This window comes from Xenopus laevis, chromosome 2S (assembly GCF_017654675.1).
Source record: "Xenopus laevis strain J_2021 chromosome 2S, Xenopus_laevis_v10.1, whole genome shotgun sequence".
NCBI classification, from domain to species: domain Eukaryota; kingdom Metazoa; phylum Chordata; class Amphibia; order Anura; family Pipidae; genus Xenopus; species Xenopus laevis.
This window is the reverse complement of record NC_054374.1, coordinates 58507805-58528419: the sequence shown is the minus strand read 5'-3', so window position 1 is coordinate 58528419 and position 20615 is coordinate 58507805. Positions and strand designations below refer to the sequence as shown.

At 38.5% G+C, this 20615-nt stretch overlaps 1 protein-coding gene across 1 annotated transcript in view; it reads left to right on the top strand.

Annotated features, from left to right (window-relative positions):
* Positions 1–296: 296 nt before the first annotated feature.
* sox13.S (SRY-box 13 S homeolog) overlaps positions 297–20615 on the top strand; it is a gene marked incomplete at its 5' end in the record, with an annotated part of 90384 nt that continues 70065 nt past the window's right edge. The window contains 2 exon segments of the mRNA NM_001087769.1: positions 297–545; positions 16368–16434. Of these exon segments, the coding sequence (NP_001081238.1) occupies positions 16379–16434 (56 nt within the window).

Below are 20615 nucleotides of genomic sequence, written 5' to 3'. Positions count from 1 at the left end.
TTGGGAGTTGCAGATCATTTTAGATTGCTAGCTAATCTTTGTATCCCAGATTCTTGTGTATGTGACTGTGATCCCTGGGAATTGTACCTAAGCAGGTTCTGATCCTGTCCTTATAACAGCAACATGTGACCCTTGAGGTTGCTTTTTAGCACTATAACCTCTAGCGTGGCAGTGACGTCGCCTATCAATTGCTAGAAGGCTGCCGATTAGCAACACCTCATTTTATTCAAGTTAATGCGATGTTTGGCTAGTTCCACAGAATCCACACTCTCTCATGCAAAACACTGCCTTGTATACGCAGCAGGGGGCGGGCAGGAAACTACAATTCCTTCCCAGGAGAGACACTCACAACCAGAGCGACAGGCGTGTGAGATAGAGTGTCGCACAACACATTACAGACAATTGTAAAGCAAACGAGGATACTAACAATACTGGATTTAGCAGAGAGCACACAGAAGATCAGGATTTCTCATATTGGGAGACTCGGTGTGCCAAAAAGTGATTGTTGGAGAGACAGACTCAAGTGGATACAATTTGAAATAGCAGTGAGTATTCATCTATACATAGTCTAGCCAATGTTTTTCCTATATCTGTGTCAATCCACAGGTTTAGTATTCTCAGGTTCTTGTTTGTGTTGATTTGTGTATGGCTCTACAGTGGCTCTGGAGCATGTGAGTAGTTATACGATTACGAACGTCACCTGGGACCACTTTTCAAGGATTGCAACCTTTTTTATATTACTTTTGTGCTATGACATTTGTGCCACATGCAATTTTTTGACTTGTTATCCAGTTTCTTGAGAGGGTGCATTTCTTTCTGTGTGTAATCGTTTGGTTTCCATAGACTACTTCCTAAGTTATTTGTGATGCTCCTGCTTTAACCATTTTTTATGGGTATATTTATGCACTTTTTTTTATTTTATTTTTTTATTTTTTTGCTTATGGCTGCCAGTGTTCTTTGTTCCACACATTGTTAAAACTGTAATGTAAGTTTACACTTGGTATATTTAAGTATGTGTTTCTTTAAATTACCAAAATTAGATATGGACAGGGCTCTGGTGTTGTTGTAAACATTGAAATCAGCAACTTATTTTAAATTTCTGAATAAAGCAATGCTTTAATGGAAAACAAAAATCCCTGTGTGTGATAAAACATTATCAAGGCATTATCATAAACACTTAAACCTGTGCTCCCCTGCATTCTGTTTAAATGTGTTTAGCCCAGGGGAGCACAGGAAAAAAACGCAGCTGACTCTTCCTTATTCCATGTGCTTTTGTAAGTACAAGCCCCTTTAGGCTATGGGCACACTGGCTATTTGCTTTGGCTGTAGTCAGCCTGGGTATTTTTGCAGGCTGCGAGAAGCAGGAATCTGCTCAGTGCCCCTGCTCCATTGATTTAAATCTGATCAGCCTGTGTGTGGTCACACACAGCAGAGCTGAAGCTGAGTTCAGTATCTGGGCTGACCTCAGCCTGTGTGTGAATGCATAAAAGCAGATCTGTGTGCCCAACCAAATGAATAACATGCATTCCTTCCTATGATCCCCTGCAACTGAGCACTTTAAGGGTAGAACTACATGGGTGATTTTTACTAGGGATGTACCGAATCCACTATTTTGGATTTGGCCGAACCCCCGAATCCTTCGTGAAAGATTCGGCCGAATACCGAACCGAATCCTAACCCTAATTTGCATATGCAAATCATGGGTAGGAAGGGGAAAACATGTTTTATTTCCTTGTTTTGTAACAAAAAGTCAAACGATTTCCTTCCCTGTCCCTAATTTGCATATGCAAATTATGATTCGGTTCAGCCTGGCAGAAGGATTCGGCCGAATCGGAATCCTGCTGAAAAAGGCCGAATCCTGGATTCGGTGCATCCCTAGATTTTACCTGTGCTACGTTCCGAGGCGATGCAGGCGTCACGTTGGATGCGGCGAAACTAATGAAAGTAATACAAATGTCGCACATATAAGCTGATTGCATAAGTCACGACTGTCGGATGTGAATGATATATGTCGTGTCGATGCAATCAGCTTCTACGTGCGACATTTGTATTACTTTCATTAGATTCGGTGCATCTGACATGATGCCTGCGATTAGTCTCCACATCGGAACAGAAGGAATCGCAGGTAAAATCGCCTGTTTTGTTCTACCCTGAAACAGAATGCAGAGGAGCAGAGTTTTAAGTGCTCATGTGTACAAGCCCTAAAGATACCAGATTTACACACATTACTGAAGCAAGATACACATATTGAGTTAAAATGTTGTTTGTTTTTTTTGCATAGCACATTCTGATCATTTGTATACTACTACTTCAGTGAAAATTACCTTGTTGATATGATACTGGACTTTTATACCACAGTTATCTCTTTAATCCTGGCTACATACTGAATCCACACCCTGCATGGCTAGTTAGCAATTAATTTAGATTCATGCTGCATGGCTGCACATAAATCAGTTCAGTCTGCAGCATGCATGTAAATTAATTGCTAACTATTCTTGAAGGATGTAGATTCGATATGTAGCCGTCATTAAAGGGGTGAGGGTGCAGCCCTGTCTGCAACTTAGTTTTCATTGGTAATGTTGCCATTTTTACCTGCTACTGATTTGTTAATCTGCACTGTGTGCTATTCATTTTAATTTGCTTTACTGGATTGTTCAGAACTGTCTTCCACTGCTTTACACTGCTATTCTTATGACTCATCTATTGCAATCTCCCCATCTATTTTGGCCTTCCAAAAAATCTTTAATCACATGATACAAATAGAATAGTATAAGAGGCCTTCCTCTCTACAGGCCAACTACAATCAGGGATTGGCCTGATTGTCCTCTTAGGGAAATGACACAATGCACTTTGTTGCCCTCAAGAAATGCAAACAAAGCACCTGAAATACCTTTGAATGGCAGTGGCATAACTACGGAGGTGCGGGGGCTGCAATCTCAAATGGGTCTGTACCCCCTTGGGGCCTTCCAGAGCCACAATAAGTGTTTTTGCTGGTGGCAGGTCAGGGGAATTTGTCGGCATGGGCTCTTGGATCGAACTTGCTGAGAGACAAGTACCTTCTTACTCTTGTCTCCTTATAACTTAGCACTTGTGAATGTGAATGTAACTATATTTTGTATTCATTGCTACATTGATCCCTGTTTGTTTTATTATATGGTTCTAAAACTGCTTTATATGTAAAAATTCACATTACAGATTTGTATGCATGTTATAATACATTTGTAATTGTATATTATTTAGATGCTTAAGAATTGTATTTTTTTATTTATTGTATTTTTTTAATATTGTTTTTATATCCCCTTTAAAAACACAAGTGAAAATGCTGTGCTATGATGACTCCCCTGGTTGAATTGCATGTTAAGTGTATAGTGTGAAAAATAGACCTGTTATTTTCATTTTTAACCCCCCCCCATACACTTGTCTTTTTGATGTGACCCTCATGGGCCAGGAATGCGCACCCTCCCCCTTAGAGCCAAAAGACTGAGCTATTTCCTGCAGTTCCCAGCAATGGGGATATGTGAGCATGAAATGGACAAAGAAACAAAGGCCTTTTGTTCACACCCTCTCCTCATTCAGACCAATTGTTCATTGTTTTCCTGTAAAGCTCTTTGTTAATTGTTAGCTAGTCAGGGAAACCAACCCAGGATATGTTTTCTAAGTGCCCTCTTACCATTTTTTGTAAAATCTATATCGAGCAGTACACAAAAATATTTATTCAGGCAATTATAGCTTTGTACATATTGCCCACATATCTGGTGTAAACTAAGCTCAAAATCCCAGTTTGCAAAGAGCTGAGAATATGCGTCTTCCACTTAGAATAACATGCACAAAGAGTAAAGTTAAACTGGAAGACCTAAAAATGCCCTTTAGTTATAACTCCTTGAAAGCTACTCTCTAAAGACATGAGTTTAGATGTTAGGTATAACATGAGAACAAGGGAATCTCATGTTTAGAACCCATAGAAAGCTAATTCAGCAAAATGTACATTGGTCTGTCACCCAAGTAACGGTGCATAGAGGGTATCAGCATGTATGGTGGTGATTTCAAGTTTATGCGAGGAACATGCCATGGTAGTGCTAGTAAATTTACATCTGAACTTATGATATATAAACTTTTAAGTTATGGAGAAATTAGTCCAGCAGTTAGGGAGATAGGTGTGTGGAATTGTTATCTAATTGTGCAACCAACTGACTTAATATTATGGTTAAACGTGTCACAATGGATCTATAAACTGGTTGCTATTTAGATGCACAGTGGGAAATCCTCTCTTGCCCTCAGGGGTCAAACAGATGAGCACTTTTCCCTGCACCCCCCCCCCCACAGCATTCAGTTTAAATGTGTTCAGTTGCAAGGGAGTACAGGAAGGAACTCAGACTATTCATTTAAAGGGGCATGTACCGACACAGGCGCATGTAAGCACCGAACGCAGGTGGCGCTGCGATTCTTCCTGCACTCCCCTGCAGCTGAGTGATTTAAAATGGAAAGGAGGGGAGCGCAGGTTAAAACACTCTTCTGGATGAAGACTTATTTTGCATAAGGGAACAGCACTTTCTTTATAATATGTGAAATTTGGGGAGAGGCAATAATGCTTCAGTGGATAATAATAAAAACTTAATCACAATGTGAGGTGTGTAGATTGAACCAAGCACTTCAATATAAAAATTCAGTAATAAAATTGTCTCCTCCCTGGAACAAACGGAATGAGTGCAGTACTGGCTTAACCAACATGTACCACCATCTCCCTCCATGCAGTAATTGCTGTGGGGGACTTTGCAAATTTTGTTGGCACCCTTTTGACCTTTTTACGCATATCATTGAACAGTAAATTGCCTGTTTAGTAGAAAATCTTTACCATTTATAGGCATTGTGTAACTATAACTCACAATTTGTGTGAAGGATTATGCCTGTGTAGCAAGAATTTAATACTATAAAGGCATAGTGCAGGTCTCCATAGAACCTCTGAGGAGTGTTGAGAACACATTGTTGGTTTATTGTGTAATACATAAAAGAGTATGCATTTACGTTTTGTAATCTAATTTATGATATATTAACGAGGATGGTATGTTTTAATTAAATTGACTTCAAACCAGTGTTAAGTCTTTGGTATTAGTGTGCCCAACATTACACCATATATCTATTACTTTATTTTTAGCTATATTGATTTATGTGTTGAGCACCTCTCATTTTTGTAATTTATTGGGACCTAGGATTGTACTTAGGCCAATTGTCTCAAATATTTGGTTAAATTTAGATGTTGTTGTGAGTGCCAGATTATTTTAGTTCCTGTATCTTTTTGCATACCTTGAAAAATGGAAAGTAATTAATTTTTTGACCATGCCCATTTTATGACCACACCCCATAATGACCAAAAAAATTTAGGACCATGTTTCATGTGATAACAGATTTGCTAATGAAGATATTGTCCTTTAAGCTGTGTGTCTCCTTTCTCTTTAGAGATCTGCTTATCTTAGATTGTTACAGTCTTATAAGTATACAGGTGCTGAGCATTCTGGGCACCCCAGAAGCCTCTAATTTAATTAGTTTTCAGATATGTTGTATCTTTTTCTAGTGTCGGCGCAGGGGATCAAAAGGAAACTTGGGACTTTTTAATAAAAATTAAGACTGCGGGCAGAGCTTAACAAATATATAACCAGCATATGCTGTGTTTTAAATACGTTGAGTGAGCTTACCACTGTACGTGGTGGACCCGGGTGCACATGCCCCAGACATTCAGCAAGGGGAGCAAATACCAGGAAACTTCAAAAGAACCAAGACCTGATGCGTTTCGTGTCTACTAGGGACACTTGGTCATAGGCTCATGACTAAGTGTCCCTGGTAGACACAAAACGCGTCAGGCCTTGGTTCTTAATTTATGGAAAATAAAATGTAAGCTTTTTTAACCTTTTACCATCTGACTCCGGCTTTACTATCCAGGCCTGTGCCAGCCTCTTTTGAAGTTTTCGGGCAGAGCTGTCAAAATCAGAAAACTGCACCGTTAGGCAGTGATCCCAAATTCTGTTGATAATCCCTGGGAATTATGCCTAAAACAGGTTCTGATCCTTTCCTCGTAATAGCATTTCCAGCTTGCAACCCTCAAGGTTGCTTTAGAGCTACAACCCCCAGACAATGATGTGGCCGAACAACTACTAGTAAAAGGCTGCAGGTTAGCAGCCCCGCTGCAGGTTAGCAGCCCCTTATTCATTTAAGGTATGTTTGCCTTGTTCCACAAAGTCTCATGCAGTTCACTGACTTGTATATGCAGCAGGTGAGATAGAGAGTTGCACAACACATTACAGACAATTGTAAAGCAAACAAGGAGACTACCAACATTGGTTTAGCAAAAAGGAGGTGGCACAGAGAAGACCAGGGTTCTACACATATTTTAGCTATTGTTTTTCCTATAACCTTGTCAAACTGTTAAAAATCTACAGTTTTGTGAAGCTAGAATTATTAGGTTATTCTCTTGTTTATATTTGTGTTATGACTAGAGTGGCTGCAGAACATTTGAGTAGTTATAAACACATTTCCTGGGAACACTTGTAACTCCTTTTTTGCATTACTTTTGTGCTTATGGCTATCTGTGACATTTGTTCCACATGTCATTTTTTAATTTGTAATCCTGAATTTTTTGAGAGGGTGTGTCTTTGTTGGTGCATTTCTTTCTTTGTGGACTCATTTGTTTCCATAGGCTATTTCTATGTTAATTGTTATGTTCCTGCTTTGACCATTTTCACTTAAGTAAAATATTTAAGAAATATTTATGTACATGCTATAACTACATTGTCAATTTTTCCATTTGCAATTGTTAAACTTGTTATCACTTATGGGTATATTTAAGTATGTGCTTCCTTTAAGGGGTTGTTCACCTGGACAACTAGTTGTTTTCCGATAGGTCACCAGAAATAACGACTTTTTCCAATTAATTTCTATTTTCTATGTGTCATGGTTTTTCTAATATTTAACTGTAACGTGTCTCTTTTCACCTTCTATAGCAGCTCTGGGAGGGGGGATTGCCAACTCTGTAAACTGTTCTAAATGTATACATTTATTTGATACATTTATCTTTGTCCCTGCTGAGCAGAATCTCTGGGTTTCATTGCAGGCAGCTGTTAGAATTAATACAATAGTTGCTAATACTCCAGAGATGCTGCTTAGAAATGTATCAATAAAATGTTGCAAATTTGTAACAGTTTAGAGTCTGCACCTGAATTACTTATCTGCCAGACTGAAACACCACAGACAGGAACATTCAACTTTAAACTTAGATTTTGGAAAAACAGTAAGAAATAAATAATGGAAAGTAATTGAAAAAAAGTCTTTATTTCTAGGGAACAATCTGAAAACAACTGAACTGAAAAAAGTGTTTGGAAGGTCAACAACCCCTTTAAGTTACAAAAATTAGATATGGACAGGGCTCTGATGTTTTAAATGTTGAAATTTCTCTATATGTAATGGGACAGTATACTACACCTGTTTCAACACAAGCAAATTAAATAGAATTTATGCTAAAGTACATTCTGCTTATTATTTAAATTTAAGAAAGTGCAAATTCCATTTTTCTATTTTTTAAGCAGTAATAGAGCATTATTTTCTTTCTCATACTCAATATATTGCCATTAACTAGCTGAGCTAGTTTAACTGCTGAATTGCCTCTAACCATTTGTTGTCTTTTTGGATTAGGCAAATGTGTGCCCTAAATTGTCTGGGAGCGATGGCCCTGCAGGGTTGCAGTGTGGCTTCTCTGCAGCCATGTTCCATGTAGCAGGAGGGGAGTTCTGGGGAGGTAAGGCATAACTGCCTATTCAAGGGGATTCCGGCTTCCCAGCCTCGTGCCTGCCTGTTCACTCCAGTACCTCAGTGCTATGCTATGGCCTTAATTCGCACATGGTTCTGTTGTTTCAGTGTCATGTAGCCGTCTAGATCACAGGAGAGTGCCAAAGAGTTCTCAGAGCCTAGAGGGAAAAATCCAGAAGCTTCTAAAACGTCTGAAAGTTCACATTCCCATTTAGGAGTCATAACGGAGAAACCAAAGGGGTATTTTCACTGGTCTTGGTTATTCTGGTGGCATACATGAGATATCAGAAGATTATTCTATTCCAATATCTAGATGACTTGATCAAATTTGCATCTTGTGTAATTTAGTTTCTTCTTAGAACCTAACTTACCTAGGGGCATCCATAGACACAGTTGCAGGGAAGAACAGAGTGACAGAGACTTCACTCAGATTGGCCATCATCCTGTTAATGACAAGAGCCGGGAATGATGGGCACACTGGAGGGTGAGATCTCTCCATGTGGCATAACTACAACAATGGGAAAGGGTTTCCCAGACCCAGTGGATTCACCGGTCATCTCACCCATACTCCACTCTTGTATGGTGGAAGAATCCAACACATCTTGCCAGGGGCAGGGTGTTTTCATCCAAATGGGTTGTAATGTTAACAGATGCCTCCGGTCTAGGCAGTGGGGCAAAAGTTGGTTCCCAGGTAGCTCAAAAAAGAATAAGATTTAGTGGACCTCTCTCTCTTCAAAAATGCTAGTGATGTTCAGGAGACATGTCTCCTCTTTCAGGATCAGCATAGAGGCAAAAGTCACATGTCCCGCAACATCGGCAAGTCCAGAATTGAAAGCTGGGCAAGAATTTTACAGGCCTAGCTGGTCATTTTTTTTAATAACTAGTAAACCCTTTTTGCCTGACTACAATTCCTTCTGCCAGCTCCCCCTCCCACAGGTACCTGCTTTACTCACTAGATTCCCTTCTGATTCTGTCAATGTCATAACGCTGCCCCATTTGCATCATGACCCTACACTTACATAACGTACTGTACCTGCCCCCTCACAGACCCATCCAGCCAGTATTATACCTGCCAAAAGGTGACAGCCCTAACCATGTAATGGTAATTTTGGGGGCAGGGTTTTCAGTGCTGCACAGATGTTTTTTAATGACTGGGGGCATGTAGTAGGGATATTTCCCTATGGAATTTCCCCAATCCATATGCTTGTGTTAATATAGGTGGCAGGCTACCTGCCTCTGACGTTTAACAAGATATACAATCCTAGCCAAATCTTTTTTTTTTCCACTGAACAGTACATCTTTTCACTTCATACTATGTATGGGGCTTCTACATAGGGGTGCCACCTTTTATGGAAAAAAAAATACCGGCCTTCCTATATATTTATCTTTTTTTCCTATTAATAACATTGGGATCAACCATAATTTTTACTGGCAGGTAAAATACCAGCCAGGTGCAACCCTACTTCTACAGTTAGAAGCTGTCACTGTGCATATTATACATTTTTGCAGGCTGAGAGAAGCGGATCCGTTCCGTGTCCCTGCTCTATTGATTTGAATCTGATGCACCCGTGTGTGCACACATGTACATGCAGCGGAGATGTCTCCTGTCATGTATTTGGGCTGACCTTGCTAAGCCGCGCACATGCAGGAGGATCAGATTCAAACCAATAGACCACCCTTATCTCAGTCTGCAAAAATATGTAGTTTGTGTGGAGCCCATCAGCTTGTGTGCCCACAGCTTTACTTCTTTAGTTAAACAGCCCCCCCCTACAAGTTAAAAAAAAAAACAAAAAAAAAAACAAACAGTTGGTGGTCAGGGTTCTCCCATAAAAGTTACCTTAAAGGTGAACCACCCCTTTAAGGGGGAAAGTTCAGCCCTGCTGGGCCCCCTTTCACCTTAAATTCTGACACTTTGGCATATTTAAAATGTATGTGAAATGGTGGATTACTATAACCCCCTGCTGCGTCATTCATGTGTCAGTAGTGTAATCAGTGTCAGACTGGGGGGCCCAGGGCCCACTGGGCCTGAAGCCTCAGAGGGCCCCCCCACATTCAAACTCCTCGGTGCTGGCTATACCTCCCACCCCTGTTGCACGTGCATGACTGGAAAGAAAAGGGAATATAGGAGCGGGTCTGGGCCAGCGAGGCCCACTGGGTTTTTTCCCGGTGTCCCGCTGGCCCAGGCTGACCCTGAGTGTAATTACACTTTGTCACTTACTTGATATAAAGATATTTATTGGAAAAATACAATGAGAAGCTGATTGTTGAATGGTCTAACTTGTACTCTTAGAGTTAAGTAAGTTATGACTTACTGACATTAAAGTTTTTTTGGAGTTAAAGGGGTTGTTCACATTTAAATTATCATTTGGTATGATGTAGAGCGTGATCTGAGACAATTTGCAGTAGGTTTTCATTTTTTATTAGTGTGTTTTTTTTAGTTTTTTTTGTAGTTATTTAGCTTTTTATTCAGCAGCTGTCCAGTTTGCAATTACAGAAATCTGGTTGCTAGAGTCCAAATCACCCTATTCATTGATTTGAATAAGAGACTGGAATATGAATAGGAGAGGCCTGAGTAGAAAGATGGTTAATAAAAACAATATATATAATATATAACACTACATTTGTAGCCCTGCAGAGCATTTGTTTTAGATGGGGACAGTGACCCCCATTTAAAAGCTGGAAACAATCAGAAGAAGAAAGCAACTAATTAAACTTTAAAAAAAAATATATAATGAAGACAATTGAAAAGCTGCCTAGAATTGGCCATTCTGTAACATACTAAACGTTAACTTGAAGGTGAACCACCCCTTTAAGAATCTTTCGTGTGGTTATTGCGATTTGTGTGGAAGGAGGAATTATGGGGTGGCATTCTAAAATGTATGGAGCAGCAAGGGAAAAATGTTTAAGGTGGCAAACAGCAGTGAAAGTGGGCGGTGCCAGCAGGCAGTGATAGGTATCCCTTTTTTGTGATTGTTATGTAAACAGAAATCCATTATGCAGGGATTATCTGTGCACTGGTAATTCTCTACATGGCAAGGATCTCCTTTTCTGTTTTGCTTTCACCCATTGATAAATAGGAATCTAAAAGCTCAATACAAGTGAATAAAAATTGCTAAAATTCTCTCTTGACAGATTATGATGAGTACCATTATAAACCACCAGCATATTTATTATTGTGCTGTATAATAAATGGGTGTATACAATGAACATGTACATTATATACAAAAAAACTATCTCCATTCTATTTGTTGTAGGAAATTAATTGATGTTGGTTACGGGATGACTTAGTCTCCACAAATATCCAAAAAAGTTTGCCCATGTATGCAGTATAAACAATCCAAACCTGCCCAACTTTTCTTTGTAATTGTGATCCAAGTACTGTTGCAATGGGCCCAATGAAATTCTGTGACTGTGGACTTGCACATCAATGTTTTTTTTCCATTGGATAATGGTACCTTATGTCTCTTATTTTAATATTTTTTTCCTTGTTTTTTTTCCTCTTAGTGTCAAAGGGTATTTTTGTGTACCATACCTGCATTCATTTGCACAAGATTGTGAAAAACTGATACCCTATATTGGTTTGTCAGTGGTGATGAGTGAATCTGTTCCGTTTTGCCCGAAAAATTCTGAATAATTTTGACACACGATAATTTTTTGCCGCAACAGTTTTGATGGCCGCTAATGTTTTTTGGCACTGCAGATTTTTTACCAGATAATTTTTGCCACAGTTTCACAAATTTATTTGAGGGCGGTGAAATGCGGAATTCTGCTGGGAATTTATTCGCCCATCACTATTTGTCAGTATAGGTGTGGGATCTGTTTTCCAGAAACCTATTATCCAGAAAGCTCCAAATTACAGGTAGACTGTCTCCCATAGACACAATTTTAATCAAATAATTTAAAATTTAAAAAAATAATAATTTTTCTCTGTAATAATACAACAGTACCTTGTGCTTCATCCCAACTAACATATACTGTAGTTAATCCTTATCAGAGGCAAAACAATTGTATAGCGTTGAATTAATATTTAAAGGAAAACTAAAGCTTAGAGAAGTAGTGTAGAATTGTACATTGTTAATTAGGCTTCTGTAGCAGCCCAAGGCAAATAATTCAGTTATGGGTACATGGCAGCATGATATTTTGCGATGACCCCTAAACTTAGCTTCTGCACAGCTGCTTAATGCACACTGAGCATGTTCTGGTATCAGTGTGCAGTTGATAATGACACCTCAAAAGTCTCTAAACATTTTTTCCTTTGTACCATCTTTATCTCTGTTAGTTACAAATAGGGATGCACCGAATCCAGGATTCAGTTCGGGATTCAGCCATTTTCAGTAGGATTCGGCAAAATCCTCCTGCCGAACTGAATCTGAATCCTAATTTGCATATGCAAATTAGGGGCAGGAGGGAAATTGTCTTTTTGTCAGAAAACAAGGAAGTAAAAAATGTTTTCCACTTCCCACCCCTAATTTGCATATGCATAAGTGGATTCGGTGCATCCCTAGTTACAAAAGGTATTTTTGTGCAATATACCTAAATTCACTTTTATAAGCATGTACTAGTTGTCAAAAATCACTGCACTGCAAAGTGACTATATTTGTCATATTTTGTCATATATAGATGCCCAAGTAGGCGTGCCACCTGTCCAGTTTTGCCTCTGATGGCTGGTTTTTCAAATTTGTAAATCAGGACAGGACTATGCTTGATTGGGGCTATTATGCTTGATTGGTCGCCATGTCAAAGCCCCAATCAAGCACAGAGATCTGTATCCTTCAGTTTAAACTCTACTGAGGTCTCACTATTTATACCTCTTTGTTATTGTAAAAGAAACCCTTTTGTTTCGAAAGTGGTGGATTTTGTACTCATACACATATACGGTATATACATTTACATATACATTTTCTAGGTAGAGTAATTTCACATCTGAGCTTTTAACCATGTGCTTTTCTAGGATAATCAAGGGGATCAGTTGTGGTTGACTGTTTACCATTATTGTCAAAAGGATGTAGGGAGTGGATCTTTTTATTGCTATGATTTTGTTATTGTAACAATACTGAAAGTGCCTGAACCCCCCACTTAAGGGCTAGTCCACACGGGGAGATAGCGACGCGTTTGCGGTCGCGGCGACAAAGCGCCGCGACAGTCGCCGCGACCGGCGCAGGCGACAGTTTTGTATGGGCGCCTATGTAAAAACGCCTGTGCTAACCACACGAGGCGATGCGCTTTTCAACAGTCGCCTGAAAATGCCTCGCCAGGCTTTTTCAGGCGACTGTTGAAAAGCGCATCGCCTCGTGTGGTTAGCACAGGCGTTTTTACATAGGCGCCCATACAAAACTGTCGCCTGCGCCGGTCGCGGCGACCGCAAACGCGTCGCTATCTCCCCGTGTGGAATAGCCCTAAAAAGTGCATTTTCAACAAAGCAACCAATGTGTAGTGAATGAAGGGTGCCCAAGCACTCATAGTTGCTCCAGAATCTAGTTGTTTATTATTCTTTTTCGATTGCGGTTTTCTTGACTCAATAAATAAAATATTATTATGGTAACTAAGTGATACTTTTTATCTCTGTTTTGGTACTGATTATACAGAACTGCCACGCCAAGCTGTTTTTATGACTGTGTACTAGTTTAATATATACACACGCATATATTGTACAGCACTATGGAATATGTTGGCATTTTATAAATACGTGCTGATGATAATAATACTAATAACCTTAAATTTTTCAAACTAGTCTATAAAAGCAATGGTCTTTAGGAATAAAATACTACATCTGAGGTCAGGAAACCCATTTTTTCAGAAAGCTTGGAAATACAACAGTCTGTTCTTAAAGTCCTATATTAAAGCAAACAAAAAAAAAAGTTCATTTTTTTTTTTTTTACTGATTTGCTTTTTGTCTTTATTATTAAGAGAATATCTTGTACTGTACTAAAGTAACATAATCCTGATGGCATAAAACTCTGTTTCTTTGTATTTTAATATTTACATTTTTAGCAGCTTTAGGGTGATAGCACATGGAATATTTTGAATTGTGCACTAGCATAAAATTCAAAGCCTTTGAAAAGAGAAGGCAGGAGAAGGCAATTTTATGTGATTACATGATTCAAACGTTATACCTCAGAGATTCAGAATGACTTCAAAACACAAGTGCTATGATGTTGTTGCCTGCATTGGGGGAGAATTAGCATAGAAGACTGTCCCATGTCATCGCATGAAGAGATCAGTGTATTTCTTTGCAAAAATTAAAACACCGTTATGACCATATGAGGACTGGGGTTATTTAAATGTAATTATGCCCAGGTACAAACAGAGTGTTTATGTGGATTACAGAGGGACTGGCAAATCTACATTTATACTCTTAATACCTGCCACTTTCCCAGTACACTGACACATAAGTATTGGACACACATGAGAATTATTTTAATACCATTAGAATCTCAAGGCACCAAAAAAAACACCCCAAAACTTCTCACTCACAGATATTTTTGGCCAAGCCCCAATGTGCATTTTGCTCAACTGGCTTCTTCACAGTAGCTCAATACACATGTGGGTATATTGGGAAAGTTATACATTTGTTTATCATCTTTTAACATTTGCTAAGAAAGAGAGTCTCTTTTTATACTGTTTACCTTGCAATGCATGAGCCCCCTATGTAAGGGTTTTAATTGGCACATTGGTATATTTAAACTCTACCCTGTGGAGCTTCCACTTCCAGTGTTTTAAGGTGTTGAAATTAAATTATGTTTTTTTGGACCAAAAAAGGATGGTTGTGTTTGGCTATAATTACATGATGCATCTTAGGCAACAAGCATATATGTAAAATTCTGTAGTCTGCAGTTTTTAGGTTATGAAATGCTTAAAATAAACAAATTTTCAACTACATGGTTACATTTACATGATTAAATCTTATATTCCCACTTGAAATAAAATGTGTATACTGTATGTGACTTGATTTTCTTCATTTTAAAGTTCAGACTAATAAGAAAGTTTTGACGCAAGACAAAAAGGATAAGATAGTATCGGTACTCAAATAAAGACCCCCCCCCCACCATCTTCTCACCAACTATGACATACCCTCCGATCTTAAAATAATTGTGTAGAACCCTTATCCTCTATCTCACTGTGTTAGCGATTAAATGATGCTGATGATGGCAAATTCAGCTGAGGTTGGAGATGCGGTGTGATAAGTTTCCTGACATGGATTATTATTTATGCGAGATTTAAAGATATTGTGACAAGGGTGATGTTTGCACACAAAATGTTTTAGACCCATGAAAATGCTACGATGAACGCAATCGGATAGCCTCATCTATTAGGTAAGGCACCTTTAGGGAACAATAATATTACATGATAATAGGTATAACTGCATACATAATTTATATGATTTTTTGGTTAGAATATAGTACTAGATATGGGACCTGAGGTTATCTGGATAAGGGCTGTTTCCTCAATCACCTACCTTAAGCCTCCTAAAAATTACTTAAACATTAAATAAACCACTTGCTTTATTATTACAAAGACAAAGGAAATAATTTTTTAAAAATAGAATTATTTGCTTAAAATGTGTTGGAGCTTTATGGATAATGAGTTTTCAGATAATAGATTCCGTTTCTGAGAGATTTTTCCAGCTATCTGACTTGGAAGATTTCTTCTGGAACAAAAAGGTCAGCGATCATATGGATTAAATCTGATTCTTGATGATCCCTTTCCTCTAAATGGCTGCTTTCCTGAAGACTTGTGCTTGATATTAGCTAATCAGACCTCCAAAACCATGGCCACTGAAAGGTTGGAGATGACTAGCTTAAAATTTTCTCCTTCGTGGATGAAGCCCCTCTTTAAGTACAAATCTAGCCTTTTGTCTATAGAGTCTTTTAATGCTGCATGGTCATCAATGGGCAACGTGTTTTTGGAGAGATTTAGCACAGGCACATACACTTTGGGCAAAAGTTGTCGTTTGATTGATTTAAATAACATCATTTTCCTCACTATTTGGCCATTGGAGGGCACATTTCAAAAGTCTGTGGATAGGATTAACTTCACATAAGAATCATGTGTTTAAATGATAACATAATTTAGTTAATGGATACATCAAAACATGATTGTACATCATGAAACTCTTATTGCTTGTTTATAAGTGGCACAAAGAAGGATAAGATATACTACACACAGAATACTATTAGGGCTTACTACTAAATGCAGATGGATTGAAATAGTTAACCCTATTGACCAGTTTCATGTTCGTGTATACAAATTTTATAACGGAACAAGGAATTTTAAGATGTATATGTATGTATTATGTATAGGTGCTCTGTGTCTACTAAAAACATGAACTATAGGATTGTATTGCCACCAAAAGAAAAAAAAGCTAATTTAAAAAAAATAGCTTTCATGGGAGAGATGACTTTCCCTTATTCTCTATTTTTCTGTATTATTGGTTTCCAGATAATGGATGCCATACCTGGGAGTCATCAGTTTCTGAAACATGCCATAAGACTATAGCTGCATTCTTTATTGCAACATTTGAAACAGCTTGTATGTTTGATTTTTTTATTTACTGGATAATTTTATTTTTACAGTGATTGCTTAAATGGATACCATACAGGGTGAGCTGGTATACTGTCCTGCAAACGAGCAGGAATGCAGGTAATTATATTTTGTTTTATTCTCTCAAAATAACTTCCTGTTGGTTATACCCTCAAATGTTTTTTTAACCCCTTATTATATCTTACAGTTGTATTACTTCATGGTGGTTGTACCTCAAAAGTTTTTTAACCCCTTAATATATCTTACAGTTGTAGTGTGCCAAAACTGTTATGACAAAGTGCAGCTGCACTAGTGTTATTCACAAAGCTCCTGGAATAGCTATGCATAAAGCACAGGTCCCTGCCTTTCAGCACAAGTAATCTTTAAGGCTAGGGCCTCACGACTTCTCAGCAGTAGTTATGGGCGAAAAATCCACTGGCTGCTAAAAAATGTTGACGTGCGTCAGAAAAGTCGTTTACGTCAACATTATTTGGACGCCCATTGACTTTAACACTGGCGGCAAAATTGACGTCGGCGTCAAAACTCACATTTTGCTAATTTTCCGCTGTTTCGCGGGAAATTCACTCATTTTTTGTGAAGCTAAACGGGACAAATTCGCCCATCACTACTCAGGCCAGGAATCCCTTGCCAAACTGCTCCTCTTCTGCTGTGCTGGAAACATTACGAGGCAGAGGTAATGTTTCCAGGTGCATGTAGCACAGCAGAAGAGGAGCAGCAATACAGCAGGCACAAGCAATCATAAATTGGCCCCTACATGGTCACTGCAAGCTAAACAGGAACAAGACAATAAAAAGGTGTAAATAATCATTGCACGCTAAATAATGTTAAGACAAAAAGCACCTGTGAATCATCACCTAACAATACATGCCATATTGAAACCGAGCAGCAATATAGTTTCCTCCTGTTAAATGACTAAAAATCATTAAAAAAAAGTCAGCAAATTAAAGATTGTGATGTATGCTTGGTTACTCTGTAACGGGCAGTTTTCTAAATAACAGGAGCACCAGCCCGGGGTATCACATAAATGATTTTAATCACTGGGGGCACACCCCAGTAATTGTAATTTTTTTTTACATTTTTTTTTTATTTGTTAAATGTATAATCAATAACTAGGCTTTTTTATTTGAAGTTTGTAACAGTAATATCCATGTTCACATATGCAGTTTGTTTAAAATGGTAAAAATAAATTAGAGCCTCTCTTATTCTGACCTGCCATTAAAGAAGAGTTAGATTATGAAACACTGAAGGCTTGAATGAGGTTTTTTGTATTGGATTAGCAAAAATCTTAAAATGGTAGGATGAAGCCGTGAAGTTGCAGCCATAGTGCTGAGAAAAATCCTATGATCTCCTCCTCACCATTTTGGTTTAATTTTGGTTTCAGTAGTCTGTGCATATACAGATATGTGCATGGCTACAGTTTTTTCATTCAGCATTTGTGAGTATATGCTGGAATTTATTCTCATATCAAAGACAGGTGGTTGATTTATGATGTTAATGGCTGCATCAGTTTTGTGGTAGGAGTTGCCGTTCAGCAGGTACTATTGGTCTGAGTATGGACAAATGTGGTCATTCCCTTATACAGTTGTGTCTGCAACATAATCTCAATGGAGACCATGTTAGAATAACTGTTTCTTAAACGCTCACCCACCCTTAAGAAATAGATATATTTTCAAATATTTCAAGATCTTTCCTAGGAGGTTCCTGGAGATGAAAAGTAATTCACCCATAATTACAACCTGATCTAGTGGCAAGTCTTTTCCAGTATGGCTGCGTTCTCCTCGCTTTTACCAAGAGCTTTGAAGCATGCTCTTTAGTCCAGCTGAACTTTCTAGACTTTCTAGGCCTCCAAACACTCCCCAGTCCTATTGTTGGTAATTTCTTTAGCCCAAGGCTTTAATTCTGCTGTACAGTTAACAGAAGTCAGTGTATGGTGATAAATATTTTATACTGTTTTATCCCCCAAAAACTGGACACTCGTGGCAGTGTCTAGGACAGTACAATGATTATACAGTGATCAGGTACATACAAGGTTCGGGTATAGTAAGTACGACCCAAGACAATGACGCTGCTCAGGTCAATCCAGTGCTGCCGTAAGGTTATTTTTCAGACTAGCAACTTTACCTATAAGAACAAAGTGTCTCTGGCTAACATCACTAACGCTAAGGGTTTTTTTAATTAAAACTCAGATTCTTCTCATTATATTAAAAATAAAAATTCAACCAAATTCCCAACCATGATTTGACTTAATTTACTTAAAAAACGAAAAGAAAATAGTACGTGTGGGAAAAGTCTAGACAAAATTGTGCACATTTTTTGTGCACCTGAAGAACTTTTTCAAGAGAAAACCAGCATTAAACAACCCAAATCCCGTGAACGCAAAAACGTCTACCACTTGTAAAAGGGAACATCTACCATTGACTTTTACATGACTTCGACAGGTTTTGCGTTTTGCCCCTTAAAATCTCGATCAGAATAATTTGAGACTTAATAAATAAACCCCTTGATGTTGTGCTTTTACAAGAGTGTCATGTTTATAAAGCTGATCAAATAAATAATGATATAAAAAATTGTCATACGTGAATGCAGACACCCTATAAGCAACTTTTAATCGTGGGGATGTAAAAAAATGCTCCAAATGAATGATGAGCAGTGACATTTCCATTTATACAAAATAGTCTGGAAAGGACATTTTTTAAATTACAAATTGCCAATATGTTGGAAGTAGAGGATATTAATTTGAGTGTATTAGTTTACTCAGGTCATGGAAATTCAGTTATTGGCGATCACTTGATGTAAAAAAAAAGTTCATTTTACACAAGCTCTGTGAATTCAGAACTCACCAAGAGTCTACACTGAACAATGGAATCCGTTTTTATAGACTTTTCATCAGTGTCGGGCTGGGATGCCTGGGGCCCACCAGAAAACCTATGGCCACAGTCCCACTCTCCAAACTATTTATTTTTCCTTCTTTTGTCATTTACTTTCTTTAATCTTTTAATCACTTCTCCTCAAATATTATCATCAGTCTCCTCCTCAATTTCTTTAAAATTTCTCTTTATTCTGATATAGAAATGCGGCTATTGCTGTTGTATAGGCATACAAGGCAAATAGTTGGCTGAGCAGAAGGGCCCACTGACACTTGGGCCCACTGGAGTTTTCCTGGTATCCCTGTGGGCCAGTCCGACACTGCTTTTCATGGTCACAGCACACAAAGACACGCTTGTAAAAAACTGGTCCCAGATTATAATATTGTAGTTCTAAACTCAAGGACAAGGAACCATGGAGATATGGAGATATTGAGACAGCGCTAACAACTTAAGGGGGCATGATGCTGCAGGTGAAATCTACATATACAGAATCAGCCATTGCACATAGGAAATAGTGTAATGTGCAGACCACTAAAACCCATCAGATTATTTAACCCTTTAAGTGTCACAAATCTGTGGATAAAAATACTCAAGTACCAAAGATAGTAGTAGCTTTTGAAGCTGCTTGCTCTGTCCCTGTTCATTCCCCAGCCCATAGGCAATGAATGATCACCCAGGGGCCCCAATGCAGCAGCAGGCATGTGAAATCTTATGTGTCCTGCTGCTGTCCACACTTCCTGGACCTCCCAACACCATCCACTTAAAGGACCCGCACAGACTCCTTTGGTTCCTGGATCGCTCCTGACTTCTATTTCGGATTTACAGCCTGCTCGTCCCCAGGTTAGTGTCACACACACTCACAAACACTTTTTACACTAATGCACACTTTGATTTACACTTACACACACACACACTCACATACACTTTTGGGTGGGGGGTCACACACTCTCAGCACTTACACACACTTGCACATAACATGCAGTTTGCCAAGTATATACACGTATAAACACACACTGTTTTGTGGCTTTTTTTCTAATCGCATGATCTTTATTTTTTGCCTGAAAAAAAATGTTTTATTGCCTTTGCAAATAGCGTAACTGCACTACGCAATACCCTATGTATGTTAATTTGGTTATTATATTGCAATTTCGGGGATTTCGGTGCGTTTTTAGCCATTTTATCGCATCTTCAGCTCTGCATAGGTGTTGCTAACTTGTTTCTGTCTGTAAAACCTATTGGCCAAGCTAAAATATTCAAACTGTGATTCTGATGGATGATTACACTAGGCGAAAAAAATCTTTTTTGTGGTTTTATTGGATATTCGTGATTTAGCACTGTTCTGTGTTACTTCATCTGCCCATGAAAATTTTGTCTGCTGTATACAGTGTCGGACTGGCCCGGCGGGACACCGGG